At 34.1% G+C, this 22483-nt stretch overlaps 2 protein-coding genes across 2 annotated transcripts; both read left to right on the forward strand.

The window, feature by feature from the left end:
* The first annotated feature begins 9322 nt into the window (after positions 1–9322).
* On the forward strand, positions 9323–10201 carry LOC119601874. The gene has a single exon (XM_037953107.1). The coding sequence runs from the start codon at positions 9323–9325 to the stop codon at positions 10199–10201; it is 879 nt and encodes a 292-aa protein (XP_037809035.1).
* A 127-nt stretch (positions 10202–10328) lies between these two features.
* On the forward strand, positions 10329–14169 carry LOC119601875. Its single transcript, XM_037953108.1, has 3 exons — positions 10329–11576; positions 13069–13247; positions 13875–14169. Exons 1-3 carry the CDS (start codon positions 10329–10331, stop codon positions 14167–14169), a joined length of 1722 nt encoding a protein of 573 aa, XP_037809036.1.
* The last annotated feature ends 8314 nt before the right edge of the window (positions 14170–22483 follow it).

Below are 22483 nucleotides of genomic sequence, written 5' to 3' on the forward strand. Positions count from 1 at the left end.
CTCCACTTCCATCAAGGAACTTCTAAGGCTTTCATCAGAAAATTTTTGTGCTGGAGATATTTTGTACAAAATGGTTTTTACCGACCTCACAAGCCTTTCCCATGCTCCCCCCATATGGGGCGCGGCTGGTGGATGAAATCTCCATAGGATCCCTTGATGTTCCATTTCAGTTTGTACATAATCAAATTTTATTTTTGCTACTTCCTCTTTTAAAAAACGATCGGCACCACGAAAATATGTACCGTTATCGCTATAAATTTCCGCAGGTGTGACCCGTCTTGCAATAAAATTTTTAAGAGCCATTAAAAATGAGTCGGTTGAGAGGGTACGGGCTATTTCAATGTGTATAGCTCTTATAGTGAGACAGGTAAATATAACACCCCATCGCTTTAACGATTTCCTACAAAATGTAACAGCTATCGGACCAAAATAATCTATCCCGACAAATGTGAAGGGTCTTTGAAACGCACCGAGACGGGCTGGTGGAAGAGGTGCCATTTGGGGTGTAACTGGTTTTGCTGCATCAATTTTACATTTTTGGCAATTTCTCCGAACTATTTTGTATATTACTCTCAATTTTACTATAAAATATGTTTGACGAATTTCGTTTATGACAGTTTCGTGATTTTGGTGATGATACGCCAGATGGTAATTCAATACTATAAGTTTTGTTAAATGATGTTTGCTTGGCAGTATAATGAGATCACGTTGAGGGCCGCAAGCCAAGGTTGCGTATTTGGCTCGGTTTTTAACTCTTACTATGTCGTCACCATCAATATAAACGTCTAATTTGTCAAAGGCACCGCCGTGTGCATTTGGCCATCCATTTTGAATGGCATATTCCTCAGGAAAACTCGCCATTTGGGCTGTTTTAAAAATTAATTTTTTTGTTTTACTTAAATGCGTAGCTTTCAGTTGAACAACTGGCTTTTCTTTATATAGCAATTGTTTCTTACGTTCGATAAATACGATCCAATTTGCAACGGCACGGTAAAGCCTAAACCAGCTGGAAAAATATTCAAAATTAATTGGTAATATCATAGACTTTCGAGTGTGAATGTTAAGATATACAGGGCGTATTTCTGAAGTAACATTTTGATCTACATTTGATCCGACTCCGGCTGAGCCTTTTGGCCAATCATTTTCATCAAATTTTAACCAAGAAGGTCCTTCAAACCAATCTTTATAATTATCTTTAGCTGATCTATATTTCGTAGCGAAATCAGCAACATTCATTGCACTTGGCACCCATCGCCAATCGGAAACATTTGTAAACTTTAAAATTTCCTCAACCCGAAACATAACAAACTGCTTAAATTTCTTCGGGCCGCCACTTAACCATGTTAAAACAGTTACAGAATCGGATTTTTCGCTGCAAAATAATTTTGTGACAACTTACTGTGTTCATAAGTCTTGCACCTATTACAGCGGCTTGTAACTCGAGTCGTGGTATGGATAAGGGTCGAAGCGGGGCTACTTTTGCTTTTGCAGCTACCAGACGTATTTCTACTTTACCGTTAAGTTCTATTCGAAAATATGAAACAGCTGCATAAGCGTTCTCACTTGCGTCGACAAATGTATGGAGTTCGGCGACATAATTATGATGTTGTAGGTCTTTAGAATAGCATCGTGGTATGGAAACAGCTTCAATTTTGGCAAAAAATTTTGCCAATTTTTCCATTTACAAAAAATTTGATCATTAAGTGGTTGGTCCCAGTCCAAAGCAGATCGCCATATTTCCTGAAGAATAGATTTTAAATATGACATAAAACAGGTGACAAACCCTAAAGGGTCGAAGACTGACATTAAAACCTGAAGTATTTCCAGTTTTGTGGGCACTATTTCACCAGTTAGGATGGGTCTACGAAGTCGTAGAAACTTTAAATTAATTTTAAATATATCATTTTTGGGATCCCAGTAGAGCCCAATAATTTTTTCAAATTGAGATGAATTTGATTATTTTCGAAAGACTTAATTTCATTGTCACTGGTTTCGCCGAGTGCTGTTAACACCTCAACTGAATTAGATGACCAGTTACGCATATGAAAGCCTCCTTTGGCATGAACATCTCGTACTCCTAAAGCCAACTGAATTGCCTCCTCCACGGTATTTGTAGAATCAATAAAATCATCGACATAATGTTGTCGAGTTATGGCATCAATTACTTCTTGATTATTACCAAACATTGTTGCATTTTTGTCGCGAACATAATGTGAGATATATGGCGAACAAGAGGCACCAAACGTGAGTACATTAAGCTGATAAACTACTATGGAATTTTTGTTATCCCACCATAGGAAACGTTGGGCACTAGCGTCTTCCTTTCTCACCTTTATGCGGTGAAACATTTCGGCGATATCTCCACACACTGCAATGGCTCCAATCCGAAATTTAAATATAATATTCATTAGGGGTATTAAATAATCAGGGCCCTTTAACAAAAAATCATTGAGGGAAAAATCACCAGACTTGGCAGCTGCATCCCATACGAGTCTTCTTTTATTGGGCTTATGTGGGTTTTTAACAATGAATGTGGGTAAGTACCAAACAAGACCCTTATTTTGTTCTAATACTTCAATTGGAAGTTTCTGGGCATAACCTTTGTTTTCTAAATCAGAAATTTGTTGATTTATAATTTCGGCAAGTTCCGGTTTCTGAGTTGCTTTTCGCCTTATACATTGCAATCGTTTAATGGCCGTGGGTAAACTGTTTGGCAACTCTGTGGATTCAGATTTCCATAAGAGCCCAACTTCGTAACGTCCTTCATTAAATTTACACGTTTTCTCTAAAATTTCTAAAGCTTGTTGGTCATCCTTAGACATTGGCATCCTGTCAGGAGATATTATCCCAACATTTTCCTCAGCAAGAAATTGTTTTATAACGTCATGAAGTTCTTCACAGTTGCATTTGTGGAAGTTGAGTCTATTACCAGATTTAGAATCTCCACCAAAAAGCGTCCAACCTAATCTTGTTTTTGAGGCCACTGGTTGCTGCCACCCACCTTCTTTAACATTAAGAGATGTAATCAAATTTGGGTTGTTTACTCCTATAATCATGGAAGGAACTACGTTGTTATAGCTTTCTAGAGGTACATTTCTGAGGTAAGAGTATTTCTTTTTTATATCAAACACATTCATGGACTCTTTTGACAGGTTCAGGTTTTTTACTGTGTATACGTTTCTAACTGGAAAAATATTAGAGTTGGGTTTGGCCGATGAAATTTTTAAATCAAATCTTCTTGAGTCATCTTCAAAACGTGAGACATCACCAGTCCATAGTATACAAAGTGGGTCTTTCGTACCTTTTATGTCTAAAGAGTCGGCTACTTCCTGCTCTAAAAGTGTTAGGGTCGATCCGTCATCCAGGAGTGCGTATATTGTAATAGATTTTTTGTTACCGTACAGAGTAACTGGTACAATACGATAAAATAATTCTGCTTTTGCATCTTTGTGATTATTCACAGTGCCGGCTGATGACTGGTCTTCAGGATGAAGTAAAGCATTGTGAAGTACCTCACTACCGTCAACTCCACATGGCTTTTGAAACCAGCACCTGCGTCGATGCATACCTAGGCAAATGCGACATAAGTTTTTTAAATTTACAATGTCCCATTTTTCAGCTGTGGACAAATCTTTAAATTTTAAACACTGTGTCACTTTGTGGGGTTCATCGCATACTATACACTTTAATTGGGGGTTCTCTGTAGTAGTGGCTGTGTGCGTGTTAAGGCGCCCTTCTCTTTTGGATGACTTAGAATCACTACAGGATTCAAAAACCGGGACGGTTACTCTACAGGTGGCTTCTGCTATCATGTACAGCCAATTAGAAAAATCTGACAAATTTGGATGTAGTATATCCTTAGAAAATAGGGCTCATTGAAGTATAGTATCTGATGGTAATTTGTCAACTAATTCCTGTAAAAGAGTCGGATTAATTAAATATTCTTCTAATTGTGAGGCTCGAATAGTTGCACAAAGATTTTTTACTGCAAAGGCGAATTGTATTATGGACTCTAATTTTCCTTTTTGTAGTGTAAACTTACGTACTTCATCAATTAAGTTTTTAATAATAACCTCGGGTCTGCCGAAGTACATTTTTAATGTTCTTATGATGTCTGGCACCATGTCGGGCAACATTAAACAGTTTCGAACAGTTTCCCGTGCTTTACCGCGTAAACAATTTTGCAACCTGATAAGGTTCTCCTCGTTGCTACATCCAGCTACACGGTTGCTTTGTTCAAATGCACTTAAGAATATGGGCCATTCTTTTGGGTCTCCATTAAATATAGGTAAATCCCTTGATATACATTGTCTGGCCACAAGTTGTGTAGTGGTAATGTTTAAATTATTGTCTTCACAACTATTTTCACAATTGTTTGTTTTTGCTTATTATTGTTGTTTTTAAGACAAAAAAAATTATTAAATTGACAACTTGTCATGTGTTTACTTTGTTGTGTGACGTCATAAGTATATTGATTGACGTGGGTATGTTCACTATATAACCCTTTGTACATTGACAATGTTGATTAATTAGTGGTGAGAATGGATCGAAGGTTTGTGTCTGTGCTAAGCATTGATTACAAGTGTTATTGGCACTGTTATTAGTTGAGTTATCGACATTATGTCGATAATTTTGTTCACACTGTGGTCTAATTGATGCAACATTATTCATTATATTAGACTCCGGCTGTAGCAGTTGTGTCTGCGAATTATCGTCTTTGTGATGGCACTCATCATTATTAGCACGTAGTAAATCATACTTACGCCGCAAATACTCTTCTTTCAAACGCATTTCTTCCTCCAGCTGTTGCAATTTCAATTGAGTATTACTGTTTGCCATATCTGCTGTGACTTGAGGAGTCTGTGAGACTGTTTGTGGCGGACGCTGTTATAGAAATTCCTCAATAACTTCTAAACTGGAATCTGAAGATGGGTTTGATGCATTGAGGTTATGTATGTCATGTATGCTGCCCGATACCAATAGTACATTGTTGACACCTCCATAGAAATATATCAGAAGTATTATCTATATTACAGCAGCTTTTGTGCTAGCTGTAAAGACAATTAGAACAAGTAACCATTTTTTCATCTTCCGGGTCAGTACACAACACACAATTGGACACTAAGGTTGGATTGTATTGCGCCATATTTTTGAGTATATAAGAATTTTAAAGAAATTGTTGAATTAAAGACTAAGTTTTCGTAGCAGTTAGTCGCTTTAAAATTCTGTAAGCGAAATTTATTAATTTTATTTCTTTATGAATTTTTAATACATTTGATTTTACCTTAGTTCTTTCTTTTTATAACTTTTTGACAATTTTGTTCTTTAAATGGCGGGGTATTTTTATATTTTGTTTTTGTATAAGGTGTAAAGATAGAAAAGAAGATTGACATGGTTGTAAAAGTGGGGTCGATTGCTTTTAACATTTGTAGTTTTTAGTAATATAGACAACTGTCGGTAACATTATTAATAAATTTTCAAATTAAGCTGCATTGAAGGGTTGTGCTTTTATTTATTGTTTTATATCCTTGGCGTGATAGATTCCAAGTGGTGTACCTGTTAGACTTTCCAGCTCGTACATATTGTTGCCAATAACCCTGCGAATTCTGCATTTCATAAATTTTCGGCAGAATTTGGGGTTTATATTGATTTTAAAATCGCTTAGAATAAAGTTTCTTCTTGGCCTGGCACAAATCGTACTATTTGAGCATTTCTATTAAACCTAAGTGAACTTCGTTCAAATACTTTATACATGTTCTCTTTGATTTTCTCCCTAATAAGTCTGATTTTGTTCGATCTTTCTATAAATATTTCATTGTCATCCAACGTTTTGCCAATTTTTAATCAGATCCGCATGTAAACATGTTATGTCCGAACAATGTAAAGAAAGGACTAACACCTGTTGCTGTGCGGACTGATGTGCGTAACGATAGTTCTATTGAAGGCAGATTTACATCCCAATCGCGATGATCATTTTGTGGATACGCTCTTATAGCCGCCAGTACACTTTGATTCACTCTTTCAGAGGCGTTTGATTGAGGAACATATACTGATGTTTCCATGTGGTTAATTTCATATAATTGAATCATTCTTCGGACGTAAATTGTCTTCCATTATCTGAGTGTATAATCTCAGGGACACCAAATATATGAAAAACTTCTCCTGTGAGAAATTTAACCACAGTTGCATTTATCATTGCCTTCAAAAATACAAATTTTGTCATATGGTCCATAGCTATAAAAATGTATGCGTTACCATTTTTTGATCGCGGATATTTCCCTAAGAAATCAATATATATTTTCTGAAATGGTCTTACTGTTGAAACTTTAGAACCAATTTCAGGCATTTGATTGATATTTGCAGACTTTGTTTCCTTGCAGATTGTACAGTTTTGTATGTAATTCCTTGTAAAAGCATATTTTGCGAGTAGTATCTAATTCTGAGGCGATGTAATGTTTTATTAATGCCACCGTGGGCTTTACCCTCCGGATTATGAGCTTCTCTAATTAGGGTATCTGTTAGATTATCAGGTACCCATAATTTCCATTGAAATTCGTCTAAATTTTCTATTTCTGAACTAGTATTTGTCCTTTTATATATTTTGATATCCGGTAGTTTATTTTGATTTTCCCTTATAGAGTCTATTAAATTTAGGTATTCTTCGGAATCATATTCCACTGTATCAAACCCCAGTACATTTTGTTTATCTACCATTATCTCCTCCACTAACCTCGATACTACATTCATTAAACCTTTTCTATGTTCTATTTTAAAGTCGTAAGATTGTAGCTTCAATGCCCATCTTGCTAGCTTTCCACTCAAGTCTTTTAATGACATAAGCCATTTCAAGCTAGCATGATCAGTTATCACTGTGAATGGCATCAACTCTACATATTGCCTAAATCGTTTTATTGCTATTACTGCTGCATAACATTCTTTTTCAGTGACACTGTAGTTCATTTGTGCTTGGTTTAGTTTCTGAAAGAAGAATGAAATCGGTCTTTCGTTATTCTCTTCGTCCTTTTGAAACAATACCTCACCTATATCATAAGGTAAGGTTCGCTTTACTAAGACATTCGGATACTTTCTTTAACAGATTTAGGTGGTCATCAAAGTTAGATGAAATGACCAAATAAGTCGTCTAAATAGACGAAGACATTGGATTTTAATTCCTGAGGAATAACTTTATCCATGAGTCTACACAGTCTTTGCGCAGCGTTGCACAAACCAAAAGGCATCACAACATATTGATACAACGGCCGCCCTGGTCTAACCTACTCAGTATTCCTTATAAATTTTGGATTGGGTATGCATCTCTGATTGTTCATTCGTTGAGTTTTCTTGCATCCAGGCAAAGTCTGTTTTTACCGAGTTTTGTTAATAAAGTGGAGCGGTTACTCCAAGGACATTGACTAATTTCGATTACCCCTAATTTTAACATTTCATCCAATTCAGCGTATATAAGTTCTTGTACGGTAGGTGAAACAGGGTAATATCTATCTTTTATTGGTAACGTACCCTCACTTAGCTCTATTGTATGGACTTCTATCTGTGTTCGTGGGGCAGAATCGAAATTTTTTGGAAATAAATCTGGCATTTCTAAACGGCTGATCCGATCGGGATAAAATTTGGCGTGAGCGTAGCCAAGGAGTATTTGAGGGACGGCGCTGTGGCGGCTCAAAGTAGGGTACCTACGACATGTAAAACTTTTAAACTCGTGCCATTTTTTTGTTTTTCACCCAAATACAAAGATACTACTTATACATACTACTTATCTCTTATAATATCCGAGTTATAGGCATTTAAAAATTTAGTGATACAAAATTTACCATACCTTGGTCCGCCTTTTTTTGAATACCGGGCGTAATTTTGGACCAAATGGACTCAATTTTTTCTTGTTAGTTAGACAACAAAATTTCCAATAATATACAAAAAATTTCAGATCAATATCATTTACAGATCCAAAAATATACGTTTTTTAATTTAAAAATTCAAAAAATTTTAGATTTTTGCCGTTTTTTTGCCAAAAATGTGTCTTAACTCTTTTATTAATAAAATAAAATTTTCTTTAAGAACATATAACAATTTTATAGTTTGTTAGGTCACCGTATAATAATTACTAACATTATTATTTTGTTTTGTTTAAATTTTCCATTTTTTATTGTATTTAAATTTATTCATATTTTTGGCTCACTGTTGCCACTGTAATTTGTCATTATTTTTTGTTCATACTAACCACTGTACATATTTTTGGTAATGACCCGTTAGTTTTTATTATTTGTTTCTCACTCCAATTCTTATTATAAGCATATTGTTGTTGCTCTTAAAAATGCAATTTCTTATTTTATAGACTTATTGCATGTATTTTGTTTTTGCATATTTTGAATATAAATAAACAAGTTGAGTTGGTACATTGGAAGTGAGAAACAAATAATATTACAATAACAACAGTGTAGCCCTTATTTACATGATCAATTGTTAGGCTTAAGAAAAGAATTTTTAAATAAATAAATCATTGTCATAGTCAATCGAAAAACATCGCTCTTTTCATTTGTCGGTACCACGGTCGTAATTTATTTTGTTTTATAGATAATCACTGCCCATAGAACAATTTCAGCAACCTATAGACAACAATTCAAAGTAAACCGAATTGCTCTATAACGTTGCCGGTGAAGAAAAAGCTCTTCATCGTACATTTTGGCGCCCAACGTGGGGCACGTGATTAATCTAAATCTTACTAAATTTGTCGTTCTCGGTCCGTGGTATATTCTAAAATTGTCGTTGAAGTACAACTTAAAGTAAAAGTGTACGGTCGTATTGTGAAGTGGAAATTGTGGTTCTATGATAAAAGCAATATCTAGTGCTACAGAAATAAAAACAAGCTTTGTGGTTCAAATAAAAAACTTTTGTGCAACAAAAATAAAAAATTAAACATTAAAAAAAAACTCTGAGAAAACATATAAAAAAACTATTCGAAAAATCAAGAGACAGTGCAACATATATAAAAAACTGTTAAACAAATTTTTGGTGACGCACCTATTACAAATCTATTTAAAAAAAAACCTATTACAAACATTATAAAAATTTTGTCGGCTCAATACATAAGAACAGTTTTTGTGGAAAAATAAAATAGTGACTCTAAAATTTTACCGCAAATTTTTATATACAAGAAAATACATACATTTGTTCGCTCTTGGTTCCAGTATATAATATAAAATTCTGTGTATATTTAATTTGTCGCTCGGAATATTGCGTGTCATCCATTTTGTAAATACTTTTGGACATTTTTGGCTCATCTAACCTTACTTATTGAAAATTTATGATGACTCTGGAGGAGGTTAAGCAGCAACGGGCTAACACTAAGAAGAGCATTACCCGCATCAAGAACCAAATCGAAGCCAATGGAAGGGGAGAAGGTAAGACACTTTCGTCAGCCGAGTTGAAGTGCCGTTTGGGGATTTTGGAGTCGTATTTTAAGCAGATACTGACGTATCAAACCCTAATTGAAAAATACGATCCCGAGGACAATGCTAGGCCCGAAATAGAGGATTTGTACATCTCAGCCAAAATGAATATCCAGTCGCAGCTTGGTGAAGATGTTCATAATACAACATTGTCCGAGTCCACCATTTGTTTCCCAGCTCCCAGCCACAAATTGCCTCAGCTGAAATTGCCCACATTTAGTGGTAAGTACAGTGAGTACAAAAATTTCATTACGTCGTTCAATCAAGTTATCGATCGCGAGTTTGGCCTATCAAATATTGAAAAGTTTAATAATTTGCTCAACTGCCTCCAAGGCCAAGCTCTAGAAACGGTCAAGGCTTTCCAGATTACGAACGAAAATTACCCGAAGGCTCTGGAAAGGCTCAAAACGCGTTATGATAATAGCTCGCTTATTTTTATGGAAAATATTACCGCCCTTTTTGAACTTCCTGCCATGTCCAAATACAATTGTGCCCAATTACGAAGTCTCGTCGATAATGTTTCTGCCCTTTATAGTTCCTTACTGTCTCTTGGCTCACATAGTGATATTGCTAATTCCATGCTGATTTACATAGTGATGGAAAAAGTGGATGAAGATACCAGAAGAAAGTGGAAAGATTCCTTGGACTTTACCAGATTGCCAACATGGGATGATTGCTCCAAGGTCCTTGAAAGGCGTTGTCAATTTTTGGAATCGGTTGATACCAACCAAGCCTGATCATCAATCTGGTAAGTCCAAATCTAAAAATTCAAAACCTGGCTATACTTTTTCGGTATCAAAACGCTCTTGTGTGCTTTGCTCCAAATCTGACCACTCAATTAGTCGTTGTTCTCGGTTCAAAGATATGGATGTTAGTCAAAGGTATGAAAATGCAAAACGTCTAAGCCTTTGTCTAAATTGTTTGTCCAAAGGGCATCAAGTAAGTAGTTGTTCCTCCACATTCAAGTGCAAATTTTGTTCTCGCTCGCATCATAGTTTGCTTCATCGGTCTCAGCCAGCTTCTCGGCCCTCGTCCCCTGCTGCTGAACCTACTACTTCTCATGTTGCCTTGAATGAATCTTCTGCCTCGGTCCATACCCATATGGAAAAATCCTCGCCGGAACTGGTGCTGCTTGCTACTGCCATGGTTCTAGTTCGTGATTCCACTGGTCGCTATCAATTGGGACGCGCTTTGTTAGATTCTTGCTCTCAATTGAATTTCATAACCGATGAATTTTCCCAAAAATTACATTTGCCTCGTACAAAACAAACTACTGAAGTCTCTAGCATTGGTAACACTCTTAGCAAATCTAAATATAGGTCGTCCACAAATGTAAAATCTCGAGTCACAGATTTTGAAGTTTCGCTCTCATTTTGTGTCACACCTCATATTTCATATCAACCTGATAATGAATTAGATGTCTCATCCTGGAATTTGCCCCCAAATACTGAACTTGCGGATGAAAACTTCTTCAAATCAAAACGAATTGATTTACTTATTGGTACTGAAACGTTTTTCGACATTTTAGCAGTTGGTCAAATAAAACTTGGCCCTAATTTGCCTAAATTACACAAAACACTTTTCGGATGGATTGTAGCAGGTCGTTATGTATCAAAACAACCCAATATTTGTGGCTCTTCTTGTATGCTCTCGATAGAAGAAGATATTGATCTTAAATTACAGCGCTTGTGGGAAATCGATGAAGTTCAATCTGGCTCAAATGATTTGACACCAGAACAATCTGAATGTGAAACATTTTTCAATGATACTGTTCATCGTGAATCTTCTGGTAGGATTGTTGTTAAATTGCCCTTCAAGGAATCTCCTGACGCTTTAGGTCTTTCTCGAAATATGGCTCTTAAAAGATTTGTATCTCAAGAGAGACGATTTGCTCGTGACAGCAATCTTAAATCACAATATGTTGCTTTTATGAAGGAGTATGAAGATTTTGGACATATGAGTCTAGTTCGTAGCCCTCGTCTACACGAGCCTCATTATTTCATCCCTTACCATTGCGTTTTCAAACCAAGTAGCACTTCCACAAAGTTAAGAGTTGTTTTCGATGCCTCGTGTCCATCATCGTCCCAGAAGTCTCTCAATGATCTTCTTATGGTTGGCCCAACAATTCAAGATGAGCTGTATAAAATTTTACTTCGGTTCCGTCTTCATCGCTTCGCTCTTACTGCCGATATAGTAAAAATGTATCGACAAGTCCTTATTGACTCCCAAGATAGAAAATTCCAATATATTTTGTGGAGAAATTCAGAAGAGGAAGAAATTCGAACATATCACCTAAATACAGTCACCTATGGAATGTCAGCTGCGCCCTACCTTGCCATCAAAAGCCTTCACTATCTCGCAGACCAATACATGGACCAATTCGAACTTGGTGCAAAAACCATTAAGTCATCATTTTACGTTGATGATTTTTTTTTGTGGCTCAGATACGCTTGAAGAATTGTCTCGTATGAAGCAGGAGGTTAATGAAATTCTAATTCGTGGTTCGTTTCAATTAGATAAGTGGCACTCTAATCATAGAGATTTTCAGGACGACAAAACTGTCAAAGACCTTAATATTGAAGATTCTGCAGTAACTAACGCTCTTGTTATCTCTTGGGACCAACAAAAAGATGTTTTCTTATTTTTGTTTTCGCCTAAAGTCCAAATTGATGAAAAAATAACCAAACGTACAATTTTGTCGCTCTCGTCAGCGCTTTTCGATCCCCTAGGACTTTTATCCCCTCTCATAATAAAAGCTAAAATCATCATGCAAGAGTTGTGGATTCTAAAAATTGGCTGGGATGAGTCTGTACCTCAAGAAATACACTCGGCTTGGAAATCTTTCGTCTCTGATCTCAAACTATTACCTTCACTTAAAATTCCTCGTTTTTGTCTCGCTCCTGATTCTAAATCAGTTCAACTTCATGGCTTTTGTGACTCATCAATTCGTGCTTATGGTTGTTGTTTTTACTTTCGTGTTAAAACTTCTTCAGGAAATGTTGTTGTTCGGCTCTTTACTGCCAAATCTAGAGTGGCTCCTACAAAGCGAAAATCGTTACCCAAACTTGAGTTATGTGGCGCACAACTTCTAGCAAAATTGTATTCCAAAATCAAAAATCTTTTCGCAATACCAAATCTGGAAGTCGTTCTGTGGACAGATTCGCAACTAGTTCTTCACTGGCTAAAGCAACATTCATCTACTTTGTCAGTTTTTGTTGGCAATAGGGTATCAGAAATTCAAGATCTAACTAATGGCTGCGTTTGGCGACATGTCCCAACCCAGTTCAACCCTGCTGACATCGTTTCTCGTGGTTCAACTGTGCAGGAACTCGCCTCATCCATCTGGTTCAACGGACCAGCATTTCTCGCTCTCGATCCTGTTCAGTGGCCCCCTACTAAAACTGATAAACTCTCCGAAGAAAATCAGCAAGTATTCGACAAAGAAAAACGGAAAACCGTACTTCATCTTGAATCAAAATCTAACTACATCCTCGATTCTGTTGGAAAATATAGCTCGTACTTAAAAATCATTCGTATTATTGCCTGGATGTTTCGTTTTGCTCAAAAAACAAAAACTAATATTTCCAATTCTGACTCTTTGCAGCCCCAAGAATTAGAAAATGCTAAACTTTGTATCGTTTTCAACATCCAGAAACTACATTTTCAAGATGACATAACTCGAGCTCTAAAGAAGAAAGATCCCCAAGGTGCTCTAAAGTGTCTGAACCCCTTCCTAGATTCGTCAAATGGTTTCAACTTGCTCAAGGTCGGCGGACGCTTGGAGTACGCGGCAATTTCTGAAGGCCAAAAACACCCCATAATCTTGCACAGCAAATGCCATTTCGTCCACTGTTACGTACGTCATCTGCACATCAGTAACTACCACGCTGGACCCAAGGCTCTAATGTCATTGATTCGCCAACAATTTTGGATCATCAACTCCAGGAATTTGTGTCGCAGCATTGTAAATTCGTGCCCTCAATGCATTCGCTATCGCCCAAAATTGTTGCAACAAATGATGGGAAATTTGCCTGTGGAACGACTCAACCCGTCAAGGCCCTTCGCAAGGTGTGCTGTCGATTTTTGTGGTCCAGTCAACACCTACCTAAGAATTAGAGGAAAGGTCCCCTACAAGACATACATCGCTATATTTGTTTGTCTCGCTACCAAAGCTGTCCATATTGAAGTGGTATCCGACCTGTCAACAGATGCCTTCATTGCTGCCCTAAAACGGATGATTGGTCGTAGAGGTCTGCCCACAGATATATTCTGTGATAATGCAACAAATTTCGTTGGTGCAAACTCTAAGTTGGCTCAATTAAAGTCGTTCCTTTTTGAGCCAAAAAATTCAAATTTTATTACAAATTATTGATCGAATCATTTTATTAATTTTCGATTTATTCCCCCTAGGGCACCACATTTTGGCGGATTGTGGGAGGCGGCCGTCAAATCGGCCAAAGGTCACTTAACCAGAACCCTGGACAACACAAGGCTCACCTACGAAGAACTCGCAACGGCTATGATTGAGATAGAGGCAGTTTTAAACTCGAGGCCCATTTCGCCTCTATCCTCAGATCCCAGTGACTTTGAAGCTCTTACACCAGGACACTTCTTGATAGGCGCTCCCCTCCGTAGTTTGCCAGAACGTGATGTCCCTACAAATGAGATTAACAAACTTGAATATTGGGCCCGATTATATAAATGAGCTCCAGACTCGCAACAAATGGACTAGCACCAACTCTAATATTACCCCTGGTTCCCTAGTCATCATCAAAGAAGATACTTTACCCCCGCAGCGTTGGCTCATGGGTAAAATCATCAACATTGTTCGTGGAAGAGATTATCGTGTTCGAGTTGTCGACATCAAAACTACAAAAGGAGTTATACGTCGCCCTATCCACAGACTGGCTCTTCTATCTTCTTGAAAGTGTCCTTTCAATGGGGCCGGAATGTTAGGTCACCGTATAATAATTACTAACATTATTATTTTGTTTTGTTTAAATTTTCCATTTTTTATTGTATTTAAATTTATTCATATTTTTGGCTCACTGTTGCCACTGTAATTTGTCATTATTTTTTGTTCATACTAACCACTGTACATATTTTTGGTAATGACCCGTTAGTTTTTATTATTTGTTTCTCACTCCAATTCTTATTATAAGCATATTGTTGTTGCTCTTAAAAATGCAATTTCTTATTTTGGAGACTTATTGCATGTATTTTGTTTTTGCATATTTTGAATATAAATAAACAAGTTGAGTTGGTACATTGGAAGTGAGAAACAAATAATATTACAATAACAACAGTGTAGCCCTTATTTACATGATCAATTGTTAGGCTTAAGAAAAGAATTTTTAAATAAATAAATCATTGTCATAGTCAATCGAAAAACATCGCTCTTTTCATTTGTCGGTACCACGGTCGTAATTTATTTTGTTTTATAGATAATCACTGCCCATAGAACAATTTCAGCAACCTATAGACAACAATTCAAAGTAAACCGAATTGCTCTATAACGTTGCCGGTGAAGAAAAAGCTCTTCATCGTACATAGTTTTCTAAAAGGTATCTTTACGCAGAACACTTTGGCGTAAAAAACTTGTCCTATTTTTTGAAAATGTTGCCACTGCGTCCTTCCGAATATGACCTATTTTTTATCAAAACTTCAACTTTGGGCGACATGTTCTAAAATCCCAAAGCTGGGATCAGAAAACTGAAAGCATTTTTGGAAACCTCAATATGTTTCATATTTACTCCAAAAGTATTTTCCCAGCCCTGAAAGAAATGTGGACCCTGTGGGCAAAAAAGTAAAAATCCCATTTGTGGGATTTTCATTTTGTCATATATTACATATTTGTTTAATTTCTAAAACTATGATTTATATCAAAATTTTAATAGGGTCGCAGATAGCTACAACAATTTAGTCCATATTTATCCCTTAATATCTTTTTTTAGTTAGATATGGAAATTCTCGATTCTTTACAAAAATTTTCAAGCCAATATCTCAATTACATTCAAAAATATGTTCATTTAAACCTGTATCCTTTAATTTCATATTTTTCATATTTTAGTAATAAATATGACAGAACATATTTAAATCTTATATTTACCTATTTTCTATTTGTTTGCTTATCCTTATAATTGAAAGGTCCTATTATGCTTAAATTTTCAGAAATTTATAACTATTTTTTACCTAAATTTTTCCGACAGATCATTTCGTTCTCTTTCGTTTATGATCATGTAGGTAAAAATATACAGGTAATGATAATTTCGATTCATTCTCTAATAAGAAATATCAATGACTGAATTACAGGTTATAGTAATATAGTCCTAAATGTTAATAGGTAGACAATTCGTAATTTTTTACTTTGGAATACCTGTATCGGAAATGACAAGAATTGGCATATAAGTAAACTTCTCAGATTTTAAGTACCATATTTAATAAATCTACAATGAAGATTACATTAAAGTACGAAGAGTTGTGTTCCGTTTTATGGAGTGTATCTTCAAAAGGGCCAGAAAGAATTGAAGACATTTCAAATTATATAAAAACTACATATAGTAGAAAAGTAGACAAAACAGGCATATCAAAAATTGAAAACTTTTTAAGAATTTTTGATGTAAAAAGTAAGTCTGTGGATGGAAATCAAAAGAAATTTCGATTAAAATTTTGTAGTTGGATGGAAACTACTACGGAAATCTCAACTTACAACACATCAACAGGAGCGCCTTGCAAGTCATACGAAGACTTATCTCAAATGAGGAAATTGCTGATACATTTAACGAAATGCTGAAAAGGAAAAACCAACCTATGGATGTCGTACATATTGCAACTATTCTTCCTAATGCATCACCAAAACGACTTAAGCGAATTGTGGAAAGTATACCAACTCCAACATCATAATCAAATTTTACTGAAGAGGAAGCAATAGCGCTTATGTTGGAACTGGGTCTCAGTCGAAATAAGTACCAAATATTAAGGAAAGCTCTGCATGAAAAAGGACACAATATATTACCATCATACAAGGCGATCTAGGGAAAAAAAACAAACTATCCTACCATCACCTATTGCTGTTAATGATGTGGAAGCTTGTATTGATATATCATCTTTGCTCGAAAACACAGCATCAAGAATTGTGTCAGACTTTTCAGAAGACCAACTAAGGAAAATTCATAACTGTGATGTTGTCTTACTGTGTAAGTGAGGATGTGACGGTTTATCAGCACTTCCAGAATACAAACAAGCTTGTGGAAGTCGGACATTAGCAGACTACAAAAGTGTATTTATGTCATCATTAGTGCCATTACGAATTCGTTCATATTCCCTTAATCCATCATCGTCAAGCATCGGAAATTCATTTGAAGATATATGGATCAATACAACTCCGGGTTCAAAAAATTTTTGTAGACCCATTGGATTTGAATATATAAAGGAGTCAAAGAAAACAACAAAAGATTTAGTGGAATATTTAAAAGATGAAATAAATGCACTGGAGCCCATTTGCATAAAAATAAAGGAATTCTCTATTAACGTGTCATATCAGCTAAGCTTAACAATGATTGATGGAAAGGTCAGCAATGCCATAACAGAAACTTCTTCCTTCTGGAGATGCTCAATATGTAATGAGAAAAAGTCGCAATTCTCAAATATAAACAAAAGCAGAAGTATTAATGAAGAAGTCCTGTCTTTCGGAATTTCACCACTTCATGCCAGAATACGATTTTTGGATTACTTTTTACACATAGCATACGACGTCAAATATAGAAGTGTGCCAGGGAATCTTACTAAATCAACAAAAAATAATGAAGAATTGAAAGAACTGAGAGCTGCGGAAAAAAGCAGAATCCAAGAAGAATTTAAAGTTCAGATGGGATTAAACATCGACAAACCACTTCCAAGTTGCGGTAGTACAAATGACGGTAATACGGCGAGAAGGTTTTTTCGTGATTTTGAAATTACTTCAAAAATAACTGGAATCGACAAGGAGTTGCTTCGAAGAGTTAACACTACTTTAATGGCACTGAATAGTAAACATAAAATTAATGGAAATCGATTTGGGGAATATACATCTGAAATTTCTAAATTACTTGTATCTCTGTATCCATGGAGGGAACTAACACCAACAGTACACAAAGTATTGTGTCATGGTCAAATAATAATTGAATCGAATATTCTTCCACTTGGAGAGTTAACAGAAGAAGCCCAGGAAGCGAGGAATCGAGATTTTAAGCATGTTCAACTATTCAGCTCAAGAAAATGCTCCAGGCAATCACAGAATGAAGATATTTTTAATAGTTTACTTCTATCTTCTGATCCTGTTCTTTCAACTATGCGAAAAAGATGGATTTGTTATGAAACTCTATCATCTCAAAACAAGGAAGATTTAAAGGACTTATATTACCTTCTGGATATGTATACCGATATGACAGATTATTTTATAGAAAATAAGTAGTGTTAGGAATTAACTATATAAGTAGGTTGTAAGAATTAATTGTATTATGTTTAAGATAAACAGTTCAAATAAAAAAAGCTATTATACTAACTGATGATATTGTATTAAATTGTGTTTTAAATTTCGGTGGGCGGGAAAGGTGATTTGTGTGGGGTGATTTAGGTGTTGTTGTGCGTGGCTCATAATAAAATTATAATTTTTTTATTGTATATACAATGTTATAATAGTCTTTAATAAAATAATTAACTAAATAATTTTTAAATTTTATTTATTTATTATTTTTATTATTTATTATTTTTATTTAAATTGTCCAAATATTTTATTCAACACCAAATGTATGTTCTGTCATACTTAATACTAAAATATGAAAAAGATGAAATTAAAGGACACAGGTTTAAATGAACATATTTTTGAATGTAATTGAGATATTGGCTTGAAATTTTTTGTAAAGGGTCGAGAATTTCCCAGGGACCGTAACAGTTATAAGTTATATCAAAAAAGTTAATTTATAACAGTTATTTTGTGACTTTAAAAATAAAAATCCATCTGAAAAAGTTATTTTTCAACCTAAAAATAAAAATTCAAATGAAACTTTTAAAAAAGAGTTTTATTTTTCCGTCATAAAATAAAAATTATTTGAGGAATTTAATTTTTTCCGTCAGAAAATAATACTTATTTGAGGAGTTTTATTTTTTCCGTCAGAAAATAAAACTCTTTTATGTGAATTGACACCTAAAGCTTGCCACTGATCAGATAGGGAGCAAGAAAACGAAGAAAATGTTAATGATGATGAAAAAAGAGCTTTCTATGAAATTGATAATTTTTCTACACGGCCCTTGTCGATTGATAAGTCCCTTTTTGAGTTCTGGGAAGCAAAAAAAAAACATTACCCCCACTTATACAAATTGGCAAAAACTGTACAGTGTGTTCCTGCAACACAGGTTAGCGTGGAAAGAGCGTTCTCTGCTCTTAAATTGGTATTAAGTGACCTGCGTTCAAATCTTACCGCAGAAAATTTGGAAAAAATTATGTTTGTTAAATTAAACAAATAAATAACCAAACATATTATATCAGATACATATATTCAATAAAATAAGAGACTGAAAAAAATAAAGAAAAATTGTTTAATTATTTGACGGAAAAAATAATAGTCCCCAAATGAGTTTTATTTTTTGATGGAAAAAATAAAACTCCTCAAATAATTGAAGCATGGAGCCGAATAAGGGCGTATAAACCATTTGGGAAATTTTACAGGAGACGATAAAAACATCATAAAACTTTAAAATCGGCATTTTTTCCTACTTTTTTCACATATATGCATAAATATAACTCACATCTATCCCTGTGCTAAAACTCAGTAAAAAATTCGAGTCACAACTTGCCAAAATTAATACTTGAAATTTTGCTAAAATGGAATAAGGGCATATATCCATATATTTTAGTTGAAAGTATATATAAATGTTATTTTTATATACTTCTTAATTATTTTATTATATAAAACTTGGACAGCCTCAACATAACAGTCTAGAGCATTATTTGCTAAAGTTTCAAGGACATCCTTCATTATCATTATAAGTAATTAAAACAAAAACCAAAAAAAAAATATATATTTTTTAGTATTTTTATACATACATACTTATATGTATTTTTAATTTATTAAACAGGAACACCAAATTAGATATTTCTCTACTAGATTTATATTAAAAACGCCTACTATACCAAAAATTCTAAGGAAATGTATTTAAATTTAAGCGTTTTTAATTAATTAATAATTAAAATAAATAACTAAAAACTAATGTAAAGTAATAAGAAACGAACAAAACTTTTACATTTATTTGCATATGTCTTCATAAAATTGTTTTGCATAGTTCGGCAAATATTTCACCATTGTTAGAAGGTCTTTTTTCTTGTTTTCGCAAATATCAATGTTTTTTTCCCTTAAGGGTAGCAAGTTATCCAGATTTGGTATATTATTTCTGCCGGAATCTACTTTACCATTAGCTATTAAATAATTTGACCAGGATTCGTAATCTTAGGGTATTCGGGTCATCTAATGTTAATTGAATCCACCTTGCTTTTGTAATTTTACATTCAGAATTTCTTTTTATAAGCTCAGTGATTTCCATAAAATTTTTAAAATCTTCCAGCTTCATTTCACAAATTTTAAAGGGATTTTCAGTTTTTGCTGTTTTTATCATATTAATAACATCTTCTGGAGTATAAAGTTTTGAAATTCGCTTCTTTTTTTCAATAAGAGCAAAGTCTCTATCACAAGGTAGAAAACCATGCCCTGATGTTAAAAATTTTTGATTAACTTCTGTAAAGTAGTTTAATTTTATTAAATAATAGCAGAGGCTTAATATAGTCCAATTATTGTTCTGTCCAACACATCTGTCTGACCATAATATAAGTTTTTTAATTTCAACCGCTTCAAGGGGTTTAAAATTAGATGTTATATATTTTAATATACACGATGCAATTTCTGCTGAACCTCTCTTCCCAATATGCTCGTGCCATAAAAACATATTACCAATATTTTCCCCCATATTGTGTATACAAAAGTTATAGTTTGAATATTGGCGTTGGTAGTACACATCCGAGTGTGTTAAATTTGGTGTAAGTATTACCTGTTGTAAGTCGACGCATAAAACAACTAACGTATTTCTTCCGGTTGCCATATTAACATCAGCTTTTAATGTAGCATATGCAACTTCAGCTGTTTCCTGATGTTTTCCTAATTCATTGGAAATAGCGTTCATTTCTACTTCGTCATTTGAATTTATCATTTTTGTGAATAATTCGTCACACGTTTTGCATGTATCGGACCTGGGTAAGCCAAAGCCAAGTTTAAACTTTGTGTTAAATGTTCGAAGATATGATCTATATGTTATATTATCCATAGGGTATAATTCTTTATACATTTCAAACATTTTTTTTACAGATAAGTCGGCAGGTAGATATTTTTTTTCCGATTTATGCCGGCTATAATGCGATTCCTGTGCCTCGAAACTATTTATATGATTAATCATGTTGTTTATTACATGAGTTAAAATTTTTTTTGGCCTGTTGTTATGGGAACCTCGCATATCAGTAAGTATGGTGCCGTTTTTTATTTTATTTATTATCACTCTTATTCTTTTTTCTTTAATCTGGAATGCCTCCAAAAATAATTTTTTGCACACTTTAATTTTGTTGGCATCTTTATATAAATTGTAGGGTGATCGATTATTCGACATTTTCCAAAAACCGGTTTTCGAATAGTTCGAATAGTTGACATTTAAAAAAAAAACCGGTTGATATTTTTCAAATTCAGAAAAAAACGGTTAACCGGTTTTTCATTATAAATAAAAAAAATATATTTTAATTTGAAAAACTTAATGTTTTAAATTTGATTAATAAAACATGGCCCGAAATGATTTTTAACAGTTTAAAAGATTATAACTTTAGATCTAGTCGTCTGATTTACATTATTTCTTTAATATAAAAAAATTAGGAAAAAAGTGGGACACTTCTGTTAAACATAAGGTACTATGTAATCCTAGCTTATTTTAAAAGCCCTGTTTAGGAAATTTGCATAGGCATTCCAACACTTCCATAAAATTTCAGCCGTAAATTAATTATTGTAATTGGAATATAATCTTAAGATTGATAAAAGTTTATCAAACAGTTATCAATTTTACAAATAAATTTTTTTAATTAATTAGGAAAATCAAAAAAGTTTAACCAAAGGAGCTTTAGAAAAATATACGCTAGTTCCTCGACTCGAATATTTTTAAAATTTAGGCGGGCTGTATTATTATTTACTTAAAAATTTCATTTAAATAATCTTTGAATACAAAGCAAATAAAAGTATTCGAAACCGGTTTTTAAAAAGTGAAAAAAACCGGGTTATTCGATATTCGAAAAATCAACATTAAGAAAAAACCGACACTGGTAAAGCAGAAAAAAACGGTTTTAAAACCGGTTGAAAAATCGAGTCGATCACCCTAATAAATAGTAAAGAATTGTGGTTTGACGTTTTGATATAATATTATTCGTTCTTTTTCTTTGAGGTTTCTTAATACATATGAGATCTTTAAGATACTGTTGTTGGATGTTGTAATTTTTTGAATAAAATTCATTGAAAATGACTCTTAATTCCTGATTAGTGAAATTTTTGCAATATTTTGATGCACTGGTACAATTACATATCTAAAAATAATTTATAAGTTTTTAAATACACAATGTTAATTCTATATTCACCATTTTTGTAGGACACTTCTTAGGTACAACTCTTCCATCTCTTCTTATATATTCTTTACCGGCGTTTTTTAGGGTCTTTCTATTATGATCTTTCCACTGCTCTACATTAAGTTTCCTTTTTCTATTTTTATTTATCTTATTTGTAATAGCGTCCATTATGCCTGAACATTTTATGACAACTTGAAGGTAAAACTGATTTTAAAGACAAAATAATCAAGTGTACCTATATAGAATGAAGAAAACGACAGTATTTCCTCATATATTTACCTAAAAAGTCCCACCTATTCGTTCTGGCTTAAAAGTATTCAAAGGGTGTAAGGACAGT

The sequence above is a fragment of the Lucilia sericata genome, unplaced genomic scaffold (assembly GCF_015586225.1).
Source record: "Lucilia sericata isolate MDLA Ls3-8-SP2 unplaced genomic scaffold, ASM1558622v1 Contig000195F_arrow, whole genome shotgun sequence".
NCBI classification, from domain to species: domain Eukaryota; kingdom Metazoa; phylum Arthropoda; class Insecta; order Diptera; family Calliphoridae; genus Lucilia; species Lucilia sericata.